Here is a 16,800-nt window from a genome sequence, read left to right as displayed (position 1 = left end):
ATAATGATACTATACATGCATTTATATACCCTTGGGTTATACACAAAATCTAATAAAGAACGTTTTCCTGCTGTCTTAAAGGGTAACCACCAATTTGGCACATTAAAGTGTGTTAACAGGTATTGGTGAGTGCTGCTGCACATGTGGAAAAGTAGAAGCAAATAAAAAAAACCTTTGTGACTCCAGAGGAAAAACTTCTTTTTTTTTTCAGAAAAAGTTTGTCAAGTTGGCGGCCATGTTGGTGTTGGTGCAATTGTTGAGCGAGACGATGATGCACAAAACTAGATTATAATTTACGTTAATTACAGTTACACGATTACAAATGTTAGTCTAAGAAATTACATATTAAAGACAAAGGGCATGAAAGTAAGATGAAGTAAGGATCATCGTCGTGTATTAAGGATTACCTGATTTTGCGCAGCATTTTCTGACTCTCACCTGACACACTGAACCATTTCAACCATCCTACCTCCTGAAACCAGATTCAGCGCATTCATCAAACAGTCAGACCCGCATACAGCGCTGTCACATGAGGTGTGGCATCGTCTATTTTGTGATTCATTTTCCACGAAGCTACCTAGAAAGTGTAACTGGATGCCCTTGAACCATGCACGAGTTAAAAAAAAAAAAACCCCACTGTGTCATGCAAAAGTGTGGTAGAGGCTCATGCAAAAATGCTGGTTACTGCTTTGGAAACACACACTGAAGCAAATGTTTTTTGGTCTGGGAGGCCGAAATTCCTAAAAATCTAGACACCCAAAACAACATCATTCACTGTGCTGCTGATCAGCTCATGCGTCGCTCAAGTGGGCTTCTCAAAGGCGCGATTGTTGAGCTCACTTTGTAGCGCCTCGTGGTTTGCCAGACAGAGCCCTTTTTTTTTTCCTCTTTTTTTTTCCACAAGACTTGCCCCGGCAGAGTGAAAGTTCATAGGACAGAACAAGCTGGCAGACACTGATAATAGAGAGGCACAAAGAGGGATCTGTCTAAGCCCTCATATATTAATACATCCTAACAATGAACAGGAGCTTGAGCATCCAATACTCAAACTACCTCAAAGTCTCCTGCCGTGTTAGTGACACTGACGACGGCAGAATCAACCCCAAGACTCCTTTAAAAATCCACCAGTGGTGAGAAAAGGCCTGTTTGTGTTCATAAGATATGAGCTAGGCATGCATGATGACCAGCACCTGCTCGTTTAGCTTTGGACTGTTGGTTCAGCGCATATTTCTGCTCACAATTGATGTCTGTGCTGCCGTCAGTAGGTTCGCGTAGAGTAAAGACCTCAGGTATTACAATAATGATAGTGCACATCAACTATGCGGTGTAAAAAGGAACCGGGGAGAGGCAAGAACACACCTCACACTATAAATGGCAGTTCTGTACTGAGACTGGGGCAACACCCTGAATAAATCAAATCACTCTCAACGTGCGAGAATGCCGCAAAAAAGCTACAACGAAGTAAAAGCATACACAGAAAAGACTCCATAAACCGTTATCTTATCAGGGGTTTACAGTGGACCTTGTGCAAGTGTTTATTCTTTAGGCTATGTTGGTGGAATTCCACCTAAAGGTTTCCTCTGGCAGGGAGCTGAATGGAGCGAACACACTGTTGTACTTGTCAGACCGGTGTAGCAGTGGGTGTGGACTGGCTGAGGGCGCATAAGAGGCTGATGGGCTGGCATTGAAGCGCACTGCGTGGGTCGGCTCAGAGGGGGGAAACAGATTGGATTTTTTCCCCACACCGGACGCGCAGACAAGTTTTAATGGTTGTGTATGGACTCTGGCAGAGAGAGAGGACTTTAACCTGGCACGTGGGGATTTATTTTGACTGAAATCACAATGGCGCAAAACGGCACAGCTGGGAATCACGGTGAGTGACGCACAGATTTATTATTCAGTACTGCTACTTCTTATCCAAGAGCTCACCTGGTGAATGGTTGGGGGATATTCAGTATTATATTATAGGAAATATTAAGCAGTAGTATTCCAGAGGCAAGTACTTCACTTTTACTCCATCACATGTATTTGGTACCTATAGTTACTAGTTACTTTGCAGTTTGAATGCTGCTTCAGAGCAAAAGAAGCAAAAAAATGGGGGCACTAAGTTGTTTTGGAGAAGAAATTCAAACCCAGGACTTTATAATTTACAATATTAATGAGGAATAATACAAACTCAGAAACATTTATTTGTTTTCCATAACTGAATAAACAAGCTGTTTGCTGTTGCTGAGGAAAATAAGGTCCCCAGAACACTGTTTGAAGTTAGAAAGGCGGCAGGGTCCGCCACATATATACAAAACAGTATGAAACTGTGTCGTCCTTTGAGGTCAGCTTGTTTATTGAGTTTATTCAGTCACAAGAACAAAGAGAGCTTGTTCATTTGGTTTGTTTGGACATTGAAAAAATCAGTCAATGAAAATCTTTGTTTTCTGATTAAAATGTCTACTGAGTGCACCTTTAAATTGAATTAAAGCAACCGCATGTAACTTCTTTACCTCAAAACAACAGCTTGAAAATAATTTTGATGTCGTAGAATTACGCACACGTTTCCTTCAACATACAGGTTTTGAGGACATAAAACACTGTTATGATGCAAGGAGCTTTGTTTGTAGTCAGCACCTTGTATTTATGACACCGGTATTGCACTTTGAAACTGCAGAGGGCGCCAAATCGCACAAACTTCTGATTTCTATATAATGTTGCTTTAATGTTTTACCTCAACACTGGTAAATTTTTCGTGACATTATTTCATAGGTTGGTATCAAGCAGCAGAGTAATTAAAAGTGAGAATGGAAAATACTATGATTTTTTTGTTTTGTTTATATTTGTGAGTGAGCATATAAATACTTCCCAGCATGCTCCACCAGTTGGCTGCTGCTTACACAACACTGGGGGTTGCTTGGTTTCTTTGCTTTACGTCAAGTACGCCCTGCAGACACTCAGGGTGGGGGCCAGTGTTTGGTTTGGTGACATGTCTCTGTTTCCAGGACGATATCACGTTTCACACAGGGCACGCAGGTGTGCCGCGTCTAACCACCGACCACGGCTTAGTTTGTTTGGCCGTGACACGACTGATTTAGAAAAGGGTGATGTCTAGTCATCAACCACTGGAGAAAACATTTCAATAAAGCTGCAGGTGTCCGGAGAGCTGGCAACCAAGAAGTTTCAAACAGAGCCAGTGAAATTTCATTTTCACACACATTCACCATGGGGGGGGCGCTGTTTCACAGCTCATTGACTCAACAGCATGGGAGTCCACACTAAAAAAAACAAACTTGGATTTTAATACAATGCAAAATACAGTTAAAGTGAAAAAAAACCCGCAGCCTTTGAAATCATCCCAGGACTACTTATAGCTACAAACAACTAAGATTGACATCATTTAAATAAAATCAATTGTCCCAAACTTCAGATATCAGGACGTCTTAACAGTAAAGCTGAGGCTAAATCACCATACAGACCTTGTGCCCTAAAGTCTTTAAAGTCCTCCTCAAGACAGCTGTGGACTGTGACCGCTGCAGGGGAACCTTACAGAGCAGCAGATGAGTTTAGACCCGCCCCATGAGGAGGGAGGGTGGGGGGGAGACTACGTGGTGCCTGCTTCTCCTTGCGCACCGAGCAGCACTCACAAAAACAGCGACTGGATTTATTGTAAAGAAAAAAAAAAAGTTTTTAAAAGTACTCCAGAATGTCTTGTTTACATAAATGTCCGAAAAGGACACAATCCCAGGAGCTGGCTTTCCAGGAGCAGGTGAGAAGAGTTGCGCATGAGAATGGAAAACGCCTAGGTGAGTTCCCCCCCCCTCCACCCCCGAACCAAAAAGGTGCCTGATGAGCGGAATGCGCGCGCATGGATTGTTTCGGGGAACACACACACACACACACACACACACACACACACACACACACAGACAGACAGAGCAAATGTTTAGACAACCTCGATTTAGTAAGATGTTAATCTCGCCAACACAAATCACTGATCATATGTGACCTTGTTGGCGCTGCTGGGAGGAAACATGTGCAGCGGGTTGGAGAGGCTTCCTCATCGCCTGGAGCGGTGGATTCTGCGTTTTCTGCCACGATGACAACTCTGGAGACAGCTGAGAGTGACATGTCCTGCTGTGCGACTATTTTTTTTTTTTTTTTTTTTAAAAGACAAGGGCAAAACACAGGAAGGCGATCATGAGCAGAGGGGGAAACTCTTCTTTGGTGCCTCTCCATGTCATTCTGTGCCTCATGTCTCTCATTTTGAGTCATTTAACTCAATTTAAAGTGGATTCATGAGTCATTTTGAGACAGGGGACAGCACAGCAACACAAAGGAAACTCTGTGAAAGCTTTCAAGTGAAGGGCTGGGCAGTAGATCAGTGTGATATGAGACTATATGATGTCTTAGATGTTGGATGTTGTTGGTTTGGGAATCACAGGGTAACCTGGGATACGCTGCCCATGATAATTATAGTATAACGATACAGCAATACTGCGTTTACCAATACATTGCAAGATATCTAATGATACATCATAATATCTGGCTTTTAGAAAAGTACAGGAATCATGTATTTATTTGCTGTATTTTGGTGCCAGTTTTGCTTAATTTGTGGTGCACCCAAAAGTTATAGGTTTATTTTGGATTGTTTGAGATTAGCAGAATCTCTTGGTAAGACATTGTTTAAAGTAACAACCTGTTGCATGTTGTGGAAAATGTCCTGAAATCTCATCGTGGTACAAACAGAGTATAGGAAACAACCACTAAAATAGATTTTTAGCACAAGCGGAATCATTTAATCATCCGTCTGCAGCTACAGTGTGAGTTTATACACAGGCGGATGGTTTGCCAAGTATTTTGGTCAGTTTGGCTGGTGTTTGTGTTTTTACATTCAAACAAAACATGATTAAAGGTGCACTATGTAAGATTTTTAGTTGAAAGGGTTCAAATATTGATAATAATAGCAGTTTTGCATGTCTGTTTGCTTTGTTGTTAATGTCCCCGAGCTCGCTGTCTGAACTGCTAGCTGCACAGCTAACTTAGCTAACTGGCTAAGGGGAGCTACGATTAGCAGCAGTTAGCAGTACTCTGGTGATATTGTGCCCCCTATTTGCCTGGAATTCGACAGGTGGCCAATTCTTAAGTATTGCACCTTTAAAAAAACATTCTCAAACCTTTGTATTTTTCTTTTATTGTCTGAATTCTGCCATTACCAGAATTATAACCAGCCTTGGCTCCTGTTTTCAACAAGTGGATACAATTTAAAAACTTCTCTAATTTAGAATATTTGAAAAGATCACATGATGACATACTCTGCAAAAAGAAACATTTTGTTCTGCACCCAGAGACATGGCACCGACTCCCACTCAGACTGTGTGTGAACCTTTGTCATTACCTACTTCCCTGGAGCTATCACTCCCTGTCATTTCACCTTAACTCTTGCCATCGTCTTGCCTAAGCTTGCCCTCGCAGGGTGTAGGCAGTGTTACTGTGGGTCCAAGATCATTTCTTATCCAGCCTCGCATCTGAAACTGATTACACAGCACAAAAAAGGGAAAAGAAAACTCTCATAAAAATGCACGGTATGACTCACTCGCATGATTTGCGGAGAGGTTTATGTGAATCAGAGGTGCGTTTGTGGCTGTTCTCTTTTCCACGGTAAAGTAGATTACATGAAAAAGGGGGCGACAAACAAGCAGAAACTGAAGGAGTTGAGGCTGACGGAGCTGAGGCGGTGTTGAAGCTGTCGAGCTGCCTCCCCTCCCTGCAGAGAGGCCGGGAGCTCATAAACAGCCTCTGTGAGTCTGTGGTGCGATCCGGGGGAAAAAATGTCTGTAATGTTGTGTCCCTGCCCACGACCCTGACACACAACATAGTTAGCCTCAGATGCCCCGCTCGACTGCTGAACGGACATTAGTGGATACACTTTTTTAAATTTTCTGTATTACAGTCAAGAACAGTTTAAATCCTGTGCGATGCAGACAGCTGCAATCAAAGTTGGGTCACGCCCTTGTACGCTGACAAACACCAGTGTTGACTCATATCTGCACAGACGGAAAACAAATCAAACGGAATATTGTCCTGCGAGCTTATTGCAGATCAATGCGTATACTGAGTATGAATCATTCAGCAGATGTCACACACCCTTCCCACAAAGCCACGATCAGCAAATTACCTCACCTGAATGATAAGCCGCTGATCTTCAGAGTCAGGTTACTGTCAGGTAGACTTTTCAGAAACGTGGAATTTGCCTTTGCCTCCATAGGAGCAGGCTCTCTTTCTCTACCGTCCCTCCCTCCTGTAAGCAGGCTAATACTGCTAAATTAGGGCAGTAAAATGTGTTACAACATACAGGTTAAAAATATGAAGCATTGCATCATGGTTTGGGCTTTTTGGTTTGTTGATTTCCTTTTTTTTTTTTTTATATTTACGCCCTCCTGTGTCTTGTTGTCACTTTCTACTTCCTGCTCACCTGTGCTGTGTTCTGTTACCCTCCTGTGTTCCTGCACTCCTCCCCGACCTGATTTCCTCTCGCATCAGCGTCCATACTGCCCCGTTCCCAGTGTATCCAGCCAATGTAATGCAATGTCTTTAAGCCTGTGTTGTTGCCTTTCTCTTTGTTGGTTTGTCTGTTCTCGCCCTCGTTACAGGAGGAGATCTTGCTTTGATTTTGATTGTTCTTTATTTAATCTGTCTTTTATCGGTCACCCAGTTTTATGGAAGGGCAATACTAACTCAGCGGAGAATCCCCTTAAGGAAATAGAAACCTGTGTAACAGTGTCATAAAATCCATTATCTAAATGTCTAAGATTCCTGTGTGACCTGTCTTGCCACTCCTGCAGGTTTGGAGGGAGACGCGGATTTACAGTTCCTGCTGGTCGGCGGCGAGCTGGTCAAGATCCGCTCGAACTCCTGGAAGAAGAACCGCTTCTTCAAACTGCAGGAAGACTGCAAAACCTTTTGGCACGAGTCCCAAAAAGTATTCAAGCGAAACCAGACCTGTGAGTGCCATCTTTGCCTGGGTTACATGTGTGGTTGCATACTTGGAATTTTTTTTCATGTGAGAGCAGGGAATTTACATAACCCGCAGGAGGGGAGAAACCACGATAAAACTTCCCTTTCGTGTGAGTTCCGTTAGTTATTTTGCTCGGGCTGGTTCATCCCACTGTGTTTCTGACCCCGACATCCTTCTGCTGTTACACTGTCCACTCAACAATAACTTGTTGCTTAACAGTGCACACACAAACACACCCTCAAATCCCCAAAGTGCTCCAGAATGTGTTAGAAGCGTCGGTGGGATGGAAACAAGCCACGCGGATACTGCAGCCAAAGACAGTCCAGAAAACACTAGTGTGAATCCTGACTGCGTGTTGGTCCATGTGAGAGATTATCTTCCTCTGATTTCGTGCTCAGCGACCGACTGTCAAGGGTGTGAATAAGCTTCTGCTAGCTCAGATATGTCTCCCATGCTGTTGTGGCTGCTGCTACCAGGCCTGATAACCTCTGTCCTGCGCCTGAGCCTTGAACAAACAAGGAGAGACGAAGCAGTGCGACTTATATCCCTCCATACAGACACAGCAGACGCACACACAGAGCTGATATCGAGCGACCCTATCGTGTGAACGGTCATGAGTCAAAGCTGTTTTCTAACATGACCGTACTCGCTTAAATACGGTCCTTTTTCGTTCGCAGGCATTTCCTTGTTTACGGAAATAAGCGTACATGTTTTATTGCTTTACTGTGGGCTTTAGAAAGCCACAATCACCAATCAAGCTTCAAATTGCCTTTGCATGAGGTGAGGGAGAGTGGGAGGACGGCACGTGCTGTTTCTAACTGCGTTGTGTGTGTTATTCATTAGGCACTATAGGTTCAACTTCCAGTGGGTAGTCCTCTTACTGTATAGATGGTTGTTCTGTTTCTGCAGGTCTGTTGGTCCCGCTGAGCGTTCTTCCGGTCTTTCCCTTAATATTTCCGTAATCAAATCAAAGATGCATGAGGCTGTTCAGTTATTTCACATTTCAAAGACTATAAGACACTCACCCCAGAAACAGTCTGATCACTCTGCTGCCGTCTGGCAAGAGATACAGAAGAGTCCACTTTAAAGGCTGCGTTAGAGTAAAGCGATGTCATTTTGTGTTTGTATTTTGGGAAAGTACCAATTCCCATCACTACAATATTGTTATAACATCGAGGTATTTGGGCAAAATGTCCCTGATACTGTTTTTGTTTCCCAGTTCCAATACAGCCTGAAGAGCTGCTTCAGAGCTCGATTTTATCTCAGAAGCTGGTGGAGAACAAAAATAGAGCTAAAAGAAGGTTGAATACTGGAATTACATTCCCCAGTTTAGAAACACGACCCCAAATAAATGCTAATATTTATTTCTGTCACTCTGTCAAAAGTAAATCTGAAAGGAATATCATTTTTCCGCATTGCATTTGTAGTTACCGCTAGTTGGCAAATGTTAACGTTCGAGAAGCTGGAACCGAACATCATAAAATGTCCTCATAAATACGCTATCAATATGACCGTTAACTGCTCAGTGTATGACAGTTAGATATAAAGCTTTGTACTTAGAATAAACTACAATATTGTCTCGAAAATAGAGACTTCCTGATTTGGGTGTGGCAACATCAAATTCTAAATATTTGATGCCAACATTTTAAGACTCGACACTACTCAATGCTACTGACATATTTTGTAGTAGCAACTAACAGTAGTGCCTGTTAATCATCAACAAACAAAAAAACCCTTCCCACTCTTCTCATTAGTCCCTATAGACTGTGAAGCTCTGTTTTAGCGCTCTGTCTTTTTCCCACGCTCTGTCGCTGTCGTCTCTCTCGATAACATTCACAGACACACACACAGATACAGATGCAGATACACACAGGGTCGTTTGAGGTAGATATCGGAAGCTTTACATTCCTCTTCAAAGATGACGCACATATTTCATGAGCAACTTCGCTCATGTAGCTGTCAGTGTGCTATTTGTCACAGAGCTAAAGATCAAGACGAATGACAAATCTGATCCAGGAGCGGGAATAATATTTGCAGCCTTATCAGATCCGAATTTGACTAAACAATATTTAGGTCTTACAGATAGGGTAAGTAGGCGGTTATTGTTTTGCATGCCGTTCCGGATAGTTTATTTTGTGGATCCTTTCTGTTCTTTCCATCTCAACCCCAAGCTGATTATTAACCTTAAGGTCAAGTTCATTAATAGCTAACATGGTTAACTAACACTCCACCTCCTAAGGATGGTGAAGCGCTAGTTGTAGAGTTTTTTCCAAAAACGGCTTCATGAACTTTGTCTGTGCCGCCACAATAATCTCATTGTGCCAAATTTCCCCTCTGGTATTTAAACAATGCCAGCTTGACACGGATGACATGACATGGACATTGTGGCTCGGCTCTCCAGATGGGATTCTCTGAAAACGGTCCAAATTCGCAACCCTACAGACGTCTGTTTTGCTGGGGATAACGCGCGTACGCAGATTAAACAAACGCTCCTCTTCTGGCGAGTGACTCCAAGGTATTCGGTTGATCCGACAGTCAGCTGAGTGTACACCAACGAAGCCTCGGGTGTGTTTCGGCACACCACCCCCTCACTGTTGTGTTCGTCTCTTCAAGTAGCCTGACCTTTTATATCCATCCCGCCAGTAGTTAGTCTCGTATTCTCACAGAAACAATGGCTGCTCTTCATTACTCCCCAGCCCCGGGGTTGTAAAGGGTGGAAACACTGTGACTGTAGCTACAACATATGGCCTCTTAGCTAAGCCTGTGGTCTTTGCTGTTTTTGTTATAAGAGGCGGTTGTTGCCATTTAGCGTGATTACGTCATGCATGGTCTTCCGTACATTAAGCTCCTCAACAACAGAGCCGGCCCCAAATGTATGGTGGGCGCAGAGACTTTCAGTATATATGGGCGAACGTATTTAAAGCCTTATAAAACGTCCAGTCTTGCATTTATTGTGGGGCGAGGAGATCAAGGGAGGCCAGATTGCATCAAGCTGCTATTACGCGCAGTAATCAAATCTCAACGGAATGTGTTTGGGTTGCTCAGCAGACACCAACCGAATCACTGAGAGAGACAGCAAGAAAGAGAGAGAGAGAGAGAGACAATCACTGAGAGTCTCAGAGGGACTTAAACTGAAAAACTGTTTAGCTGAAGTTGCTCAAGGCAGTTTCTGGTAAACAAGATTCGGGATCCACCAGCTGCTGTTATGTAACGTGTTTGGTATCTGTGTGGTGGATATTCAGTGAGACAGAATTCTGCTTTGCGAGTCCACATCTCACCACACAGCAGTTCTCGCGGAGGGAATTTATAGTGTCGTCTTTCGGATTGTCTCTGTCACCCTTAATCTGGAAGAGAATTAAACTGAGCAAAGCAGCGAGACCAAAAGATGTACTTACTATCAATAAGCAGTAATTCAGAGATTATTGAGAAAAAATTCTTACCTAATAGAATAGAAGTTGCAGAATGTGGTCTTGTGGATTAAGGCATTATAATGAATATTATATGATACAAATATGGATGCTAATATACAAATAGTTAATGATATGTGTATCCTGATGTAAAAGGTGACCAAGGGGTTGTGCCTCGCTAGCAGTGGCAAACACCCAATCGGCTGTTCCCTTCATCTCTACTGAGAGTTTAGCGTCTTTGAGCTCTTTGTTTTGATTTTACGGCCCACAGCTTTACTGTTTTGGTTTACTCCTCGATCTTATGTACTTTATTTCCAGCAGCAGGCAGGTTCAGTGAAAAAGCAAAAAAAGCAAAAAAAAAACATTGTTCAATGCCCTAGCACCAAACGGTAGACAGACAAAGTTAGCCGCTAGCTAATGTTGTTAATGTAGTGGTGCAATTAGAAGCTAAAGACACAGACATTTCAGTAAGGACCTGTTAGCGAGAAGGGCAGTGAAAGTTGGGCTCACAGTCACCAGGTGGCCAAAAACACCAATTTAAATGAATTATTTGAGGTCGTACGCCGAGCTTAGGCTGCACCACCCTCCAAACATTCAGTGTGCTTGAAGGCCGCGGCTGAAGTGTTGTATGTTTTTGTCGGTCGTCTGGTGCCTCGTGAGTGAAGGCCACAGAAGGGAGTCACCACACAGACACAAAATCCTTCCTGCAGATAAGATGCAGAAAGTCTTTCTGCCTGTCAGCATTGTCGTGCCTATCAGGACAAAAAGTCTGCAGCTCCAAGATACTGACTTGTCTGCGGAAGGATTATCAAGTTCCAAAATATCACACTCAGAACTATATATGGAACAGATATCCGTGTGGAATTGTATACTGTAGCTTTTGTTTTGCATTAAGATAAAAATGTGTTTTGTATAGCTCTTCGGATTAATGGCTGCAGAGGACATTTATTCAATTTTCTGTACGTTGTGTACATTGCTTCCCAAAAATATATATGTATAATTACATGTATATTCATATAACCTAATGTAATATTGATAGTATATTATGTTTTAGCGACAAACATTGGAGAATCGTTGACTTAATAGATGGTTTAACTTTAAGACTGACTCCAACCCTAGGGGGATGTTACGTGTCAAGCTCAGTTCAGCTTGACATTTAGATTATCTGCATGTCTTGGCATGGTTTAGACTTGCTCACGCTTCTTTCTTAGGGCATATGAATGTTTTGAGGGCTTACACCTGCAAATCAACCTTTAGAGTCTCTAACCTACCCCTTCCTCTCTCTGAACAGTCTCCATTGATGACATTGACTCAGTGCGCAAGGGCCGCCAGTCCGAGGGGCTCAATAAACACACCGACCCCAGGGTTGAAGAGCAATGCTTCTCCATCATCTTCAAGGGCCGCAAGAAAAACCTCGACCTGATGGCGCCCAGCGGCGGGGAGGCAAAACAGTGGGTCAACGGCATTGAGAAGATCATCACCAATATGAGCAACCTCAGCCGCCAGCAGAAGAGCGAGCAGTATCCTTGACATGACAAAGTCAAACAAAAAATGTTCACATCCATGCTTCTCAAAGGTTTTTTTTTTTGTACTGAGAGAAAACACAGCTATGTGCTTTTAGCAATCCGAGATGATTTGTTTTCCTTACATCTAAATGCCAGCTGGATCATCAACTGCATGCGAAAAGCAGACAAGAACGAGGACAACCAGATGACCCTCAAGGAGCTGAAGCACTTCCTGCGACAGATCAACGTAGAAGTGGACGACACCTACGCAGAGGAAATCTTCAAGGTGAGTCTCTCTGATGACCATTGTGTCCCGCACATCTACTGTATGTTTTAATATCAGTGCATTCACAGCCGTTAAATTGTTTCACGTCGTTCTGTTGCATAGAATTGCGACAAGTCCAATTCAGGTGCCTTGGAGGGCTCGGAGATCAAGCACTTCTACGACCTGCTGACACATCGGGAGGAGATAGATGTCATTTATGAGAAGTACGCTGAAACCGAGGGTCAGATGAGCACCACAGATCTGCTGAACTTCCTGTTGAATGAGCAGAGGGAGCAGGTGTCCAGGGATTACGCTGAACACCTGATTGAAAAATACGAGGTGGATGGAAAAGGTAGGGTTGGAAAGAGATCCATTAGCCTTCCTGTCTTATATACAACACCACACACAGTATTGAGAGACACGTGGTTTGCTAGAAGGTGTTGTTTGTCTTCTGTCCACCAGCGAAGCAGAAGAAGCGCCTGACCATCGATGGCTTCCTGATGTACCTGCACCAGGAGGAGGGCTCCATCCTCAACCCGGCTCACAAACACGTGTATCAAGACATGAACCAGCCGCTCAACCATTACTACATCTCCTCCTCACACAACACATACCTGATGGAGGACCAACTCAAGGGGCCCAGCAGCACAGAAGCCTACATCAAGTAACTACTTTTACCAGCGTAAAACATGATGGCACATGGCTTATGGTGCTCAAGGCCGGCAACAAGTTAATTTGAAAAACTCAGCAGCAATGTCTCTTTCCAGAATTTATGACCCGTTTATGATGTAAGATAATCCACAGACCTTGTTGTGCTATTTTCTTTCAACTCGTGCTTATGACAAGGTGCATGCCATGCAGTTGAGTTTATCAAATGTACTTTTTTGCAGCTTTGAGCACCACAAGCCGAGTACAGTCTAGTTCCATTAGATTCATGTGAAGACAGAGATCTCTATGGCCGATATCTCCAAAACTGGGCGACCAACACCAAAACATTCTTGATGAATAAAAAGCACTACAAGAGGAAAAATAAAATCTGAAGAAAGTCCAATCACAATCATTGATGTTATATTGTGTATGCTTTAAGTTATGCTGAATCATGCACGCAAGTTGAAAGTACTACCCTGAGAGCAAGGACTCTTTGGGGGGCAGGAAGTTTAAAGAACCAAAACTGAGCCTCGTCCCTGTAAACATTCCTGTGGAGTGATCCCAGTAGTGATGTAGGTTTTCTTACCTTGCAGAGCACTGATGAAGAGCTGTCGCTGTGTGGAACTGGACTGTTGGGACGGGGCTAACGGCGAGCCCGTCATTTACCACGGCTACACGCTCACATCAAAAGTTGTCTTCAGAGACGTCATCAAAGCCATCAAAGACTACGCCTTCAGAGTATGTTTACGCTTTAGTTTAACACTTAATTAGAACATTGTACACCTCCGCCTTTACTGAACGATTGTTCCTTTTGTATTTCCAGACGTCAGAGTACCCAGTGATCTTGTCCCTGGAGAACCACTGCAGCGTGGACCAACAGAAGCTCATGGCCCATCACTTGATCTCCATCCTGGGTGACGCTTTGGTCACAAAGCCTCTGGGCGACACAATGCCCACTAACTTCCCGTCACCTGAGGTGTGTGGCCTCAAAGCTCAGCTGACTTATTCATATTACGTAACATTCAGTCTTTAGAGCGGGAGGGCGAAAACTGAAACGTAATGGTGGACCACGAGCCATAAGCAAATATACGGAAGTCTGTTTCTGCCAGTTAAAGAAAAGAAATAGATGAAGAATTAATGCTAAATCATGATTATGAGTTAATGTTGACTTTTTATCTAATACAAATGATCTCAATTTGACTTTTTATTATCTCTTGATAAGACTTTATAGGTAACAGTTGATTTTTAATGTCATAGTTTTGACTTTACCTGCTTACTTTAAGTTTTCATCACATAATTAGGACTTTTTATCTTATAAATATGACTTTTATTTTGATTTTGGCTTTTTTTATTGAATAATTAAGACTTTTTATCTCACAGTGTTATTATAATTTTGACGATTATTTTCTTTTACAGAATTCTTTTCATCAAGCTTAAGTTGTTATCTTTCTCTTATGTTTAACTGGCTGAAGTGGGCTTCCATACAACATACTTACTGTGTTTTAAGATGCAAAATGGACATAGGATCCAAATTTCCCTTAAATCATGAAAAAATAATTCATAATTAGGAATCCTTCATATTTTAAGAGAGCGTTTTAAGTCATACAAAGCATTATCACAATTACAATTCTTGTATTCTGTATATTTTTTTTCATTCAAAACCTCTGGTGGTAGAACTGGTATGTAGAACCTTGTGGCGGTCCCACTCTTGCTGTGCACACCCTCCCAGAATAAATACCAAAGGAAGATCACACCTTAAAATTCCAAGTTTAACCTCTCCGCTAGGTCTTTTCGCTTTCCTGTTGACTTTAACTTGACAATTAGGTTTGTCTGGGAAAGGAAAGGAAGCTGATGAGATTAAAGTAACACCCTTCTCATTATATGAGCGCTAAATAAACCACATAATCAAATTCAAGCCTCTGCTCCTCCTCCTCGTGTTGATAATGCTGGTACACGAGAGTTTAGCATTTTATTAGCCCGTCTTAGTGAGCGCTTGGAGAGCAGCTGTTTATTAACTAATAAGTCAGACGACGTGTGAGTGTGAGGTCAGGCGGTGTGAGAGAGAACACCTGAGGTCGCTGGTTGGATTGTTTGTGAGCTGAGGTTTTCCCACATCTTTCCTCGTTTGAAATCTCGAAAATATATTTTGAAAGTGAGGACTCCCACATGAAGTGAAAAATGTTCTCATTGTTAGGAAAGACACACAAAGAAAATACAAGCATGTCAAATCCTCTTTCTGTGACATTACCGAGCCCTTGTGGGCAACCCCGTTCCGATGTAGCACCCCTGGGATGAATGCCTGTGGCGCTGTCAGCCTCAAATGAAATTATAATTATGCATTACACAACATTTTCCTTTCTGTCATTGGCTGCTGAGAGGGCGTGATGAGCAGTCACCAACAACACATTCTTCCCTGTATTTAGCAATTACAGTTTGTATCTCGAGTTTCATGTTTATAAATCACGTAACGGTGCATCATAACACATTTAATTCATTTAAGAAACTCGTTAGATGATAAAGACATGTTTCTGTGCAGGATCTGAAGGGCAAGTTCCTCATCAAGGGGAAGAGATTGAACAAACTGGACGCTGCCTTCAACAACAACAACACCTTAGAGGAAGACACGGTGTCCGAGGAGGATGAGGCTGCAGACTGTAAGGAGAACGGCCAAAAAGCCAAATCTAAGGTGTGTAAAGTGCTAAATAATGTATGTATGTGTATTAGAGATGCACAGATTGACTGGCCAGGGTACGCATTCGGATGGTTTTAGGCATGACGGGTCACAAGGACTCTCTGTCAGAGCTTTTTACTGTAGCACTTTAAAGAAAGACTCCAAGAAGGAGTCCAGGATACCAGAATACTCTGCGTAACTGTCGATGCTTTGAATAATAGTTCTTAAAAAGAGAATCTGAATCAGCAAGTCAGACTTAAAAAAATGGAAATTGGCCAAGAAAATTGCAATCGCTGCATCTTTAGTATATTTATATTCTTAAATGTCATCTTGACCCATCATCCCGTCTCCTTGCAGAAATCCAAAATCAAACTTGCCAAACCGCTCTCAGACATCGTCATCTACTGCAAGAGTGTCCATTTCAACGGCTTCGAACACGCCAAGGACAACCAGGCCTTCTACGAGATGTCGTCTTTCAAGGAGAGCAAAGCTTTCAACCTGGCTGACACTTCAGGTAAATGTCCTACTAACCATACTGACAGACAATATTATGAGCAGAGTGTGAAGAGTGTGTTGAAGTGTTGGTGTATTAATATGTTTTCGTAGGTACCGCCTACATCCATCACAACATGGACAAACTCAGTCGAATCTACCCAGCCGGCTCCAGAACCGACTCCTCCAACTACAACCCAGTGCCCATGTGGAATGTCGGCTGCCAGATAGGTACGTTAGTGCACACAGGAATCCAGCCGTCAGTATATGTGTAGTGTTATTATTATATTAAGACTAATGGTTTCATTCCCTTTGTCTTTCTGATTTGCTTTTAGTGGCGTTAAACTTCCAGACTCCTTCAAAGGAGATGCACCTAAACCAGGGTCGGTTTCTGCCAAACGGAGTCAGCGGCTACATCCTGAAACCGGAATTTCTGAGAAGCCTGTCCTCTCAGTTCGATCCCAACACACTAACCAAAGGGCCCTGGCTACAGAGGAAAACATTTCATATCATGGTGAGATTTGTTTGAGGTTTAACTAAGGACTTAAATGTAAAGGTGTCCTTTGGAGCTTCAACTCCTAAAATCCCAGAGGCCTCACAAACATTTTGAATTGCAAAGGCAATTCTTTGATAAAAATGTCACCTACATTCTTTACATCCATGTTTTTCTAGTCAGCATTCACCTTCTCTGCATTCTGAGGTAATAAATCAAATGAGATGTAGGGTAATCACCAGAAACCATTGTAATCGCTGCCCCCTGGTGGCAATAAAAAGAAAACTGGTTTGACGCGTCAACATTGGCGTTATTT

At 42.8% G+C, this 16,800-nt stretch overlaps 1 protein-coding gene across 2 annotated transcripts in view; it reads left to right on the top strand.

The window, feature by feature from the left end:
• The first annotated feature begins 1,679 nt into the window (after positions 1 to 1,679).
• The window catches only part of plcd1a (phospholipase C, delta 1a), an 18,257-nt gene continuing 3,136 nt past the window's right edge, over positions 1,680 to 16,800 (top strand). The window contains exons 1-12 of one of the 2 annotated variants that reach the window (XM_030398692.1): positions 1,680 to 1,873; positions 6,831 to 6,989; positions 11,702 to 11,930; positions 12,072 to 12,201; positions 12,304 to 12,532; positions 12,643 to 12,844; positions 13,422 to 13,566; positions 13,652 to 13,804; positions 15,365 to 15,514; positions 15,857 to 16,013; positions 16,106 to 16,222; positions 16,327 to 16,505. In XM_030398692.1, the coding sequence (XP_030254552.1) occupies positions 1,843 to 1,873; positions 6,831 to 6,989; positions 11,702 to 11,930; positions 12,072 to 12,201; positions 12,304 to 12,532; positions 12,643 to 12,844; positions 13,422 to 13,566; positions 13,652 to 13,804; positions 15,365 to 15,514; positions 15,857 to 16,013; positions 16,106 to 16,222; positions 16,327 to 16,505 (1,881 nt within the window). In that variant the 5' untranslated portion in view covers positions 1,680 to 1,842. Of the gene's footprint in view, positions 1,874 to 3,599; positions 3,792 to 6,830; positions 6,990 to 11,701; positions 11,931 to 12,071; positions 12,202 to 12,303; positions 12,533 to 12,642; positions 12,845 to 13,421; positions 13,567 to 13,651; positions 13,805 to 15,364; positions 15,515 to 15,856; positions 16,014 to 16,105; positions 16,223 to 16,326; positions 16,506 to 16,800 lie in introns of those variants that run through there. The other variant, XM_030398691.1, reaches the window with a different exon arrangement.

The sequence above is a fragment of the Sparus aurata genome, chromosome 19 (genome assembly GCF_900880675.1).
Source record: "Sparus aurata chromosome 19, fSpaAur1.1, whole genome shotgun sequence".
Lineage (NCBI taxonomy): Eukaryota > Metazoa > Chordata > Actinopteri > Spariformes > Sparidae > Sparus > Sparus aurata.
The sequence above is the reverse complement of the archived record's forward strand: the minus strand, read 5'-3'. Positions and strand labels throughout refer to the sequence as shown.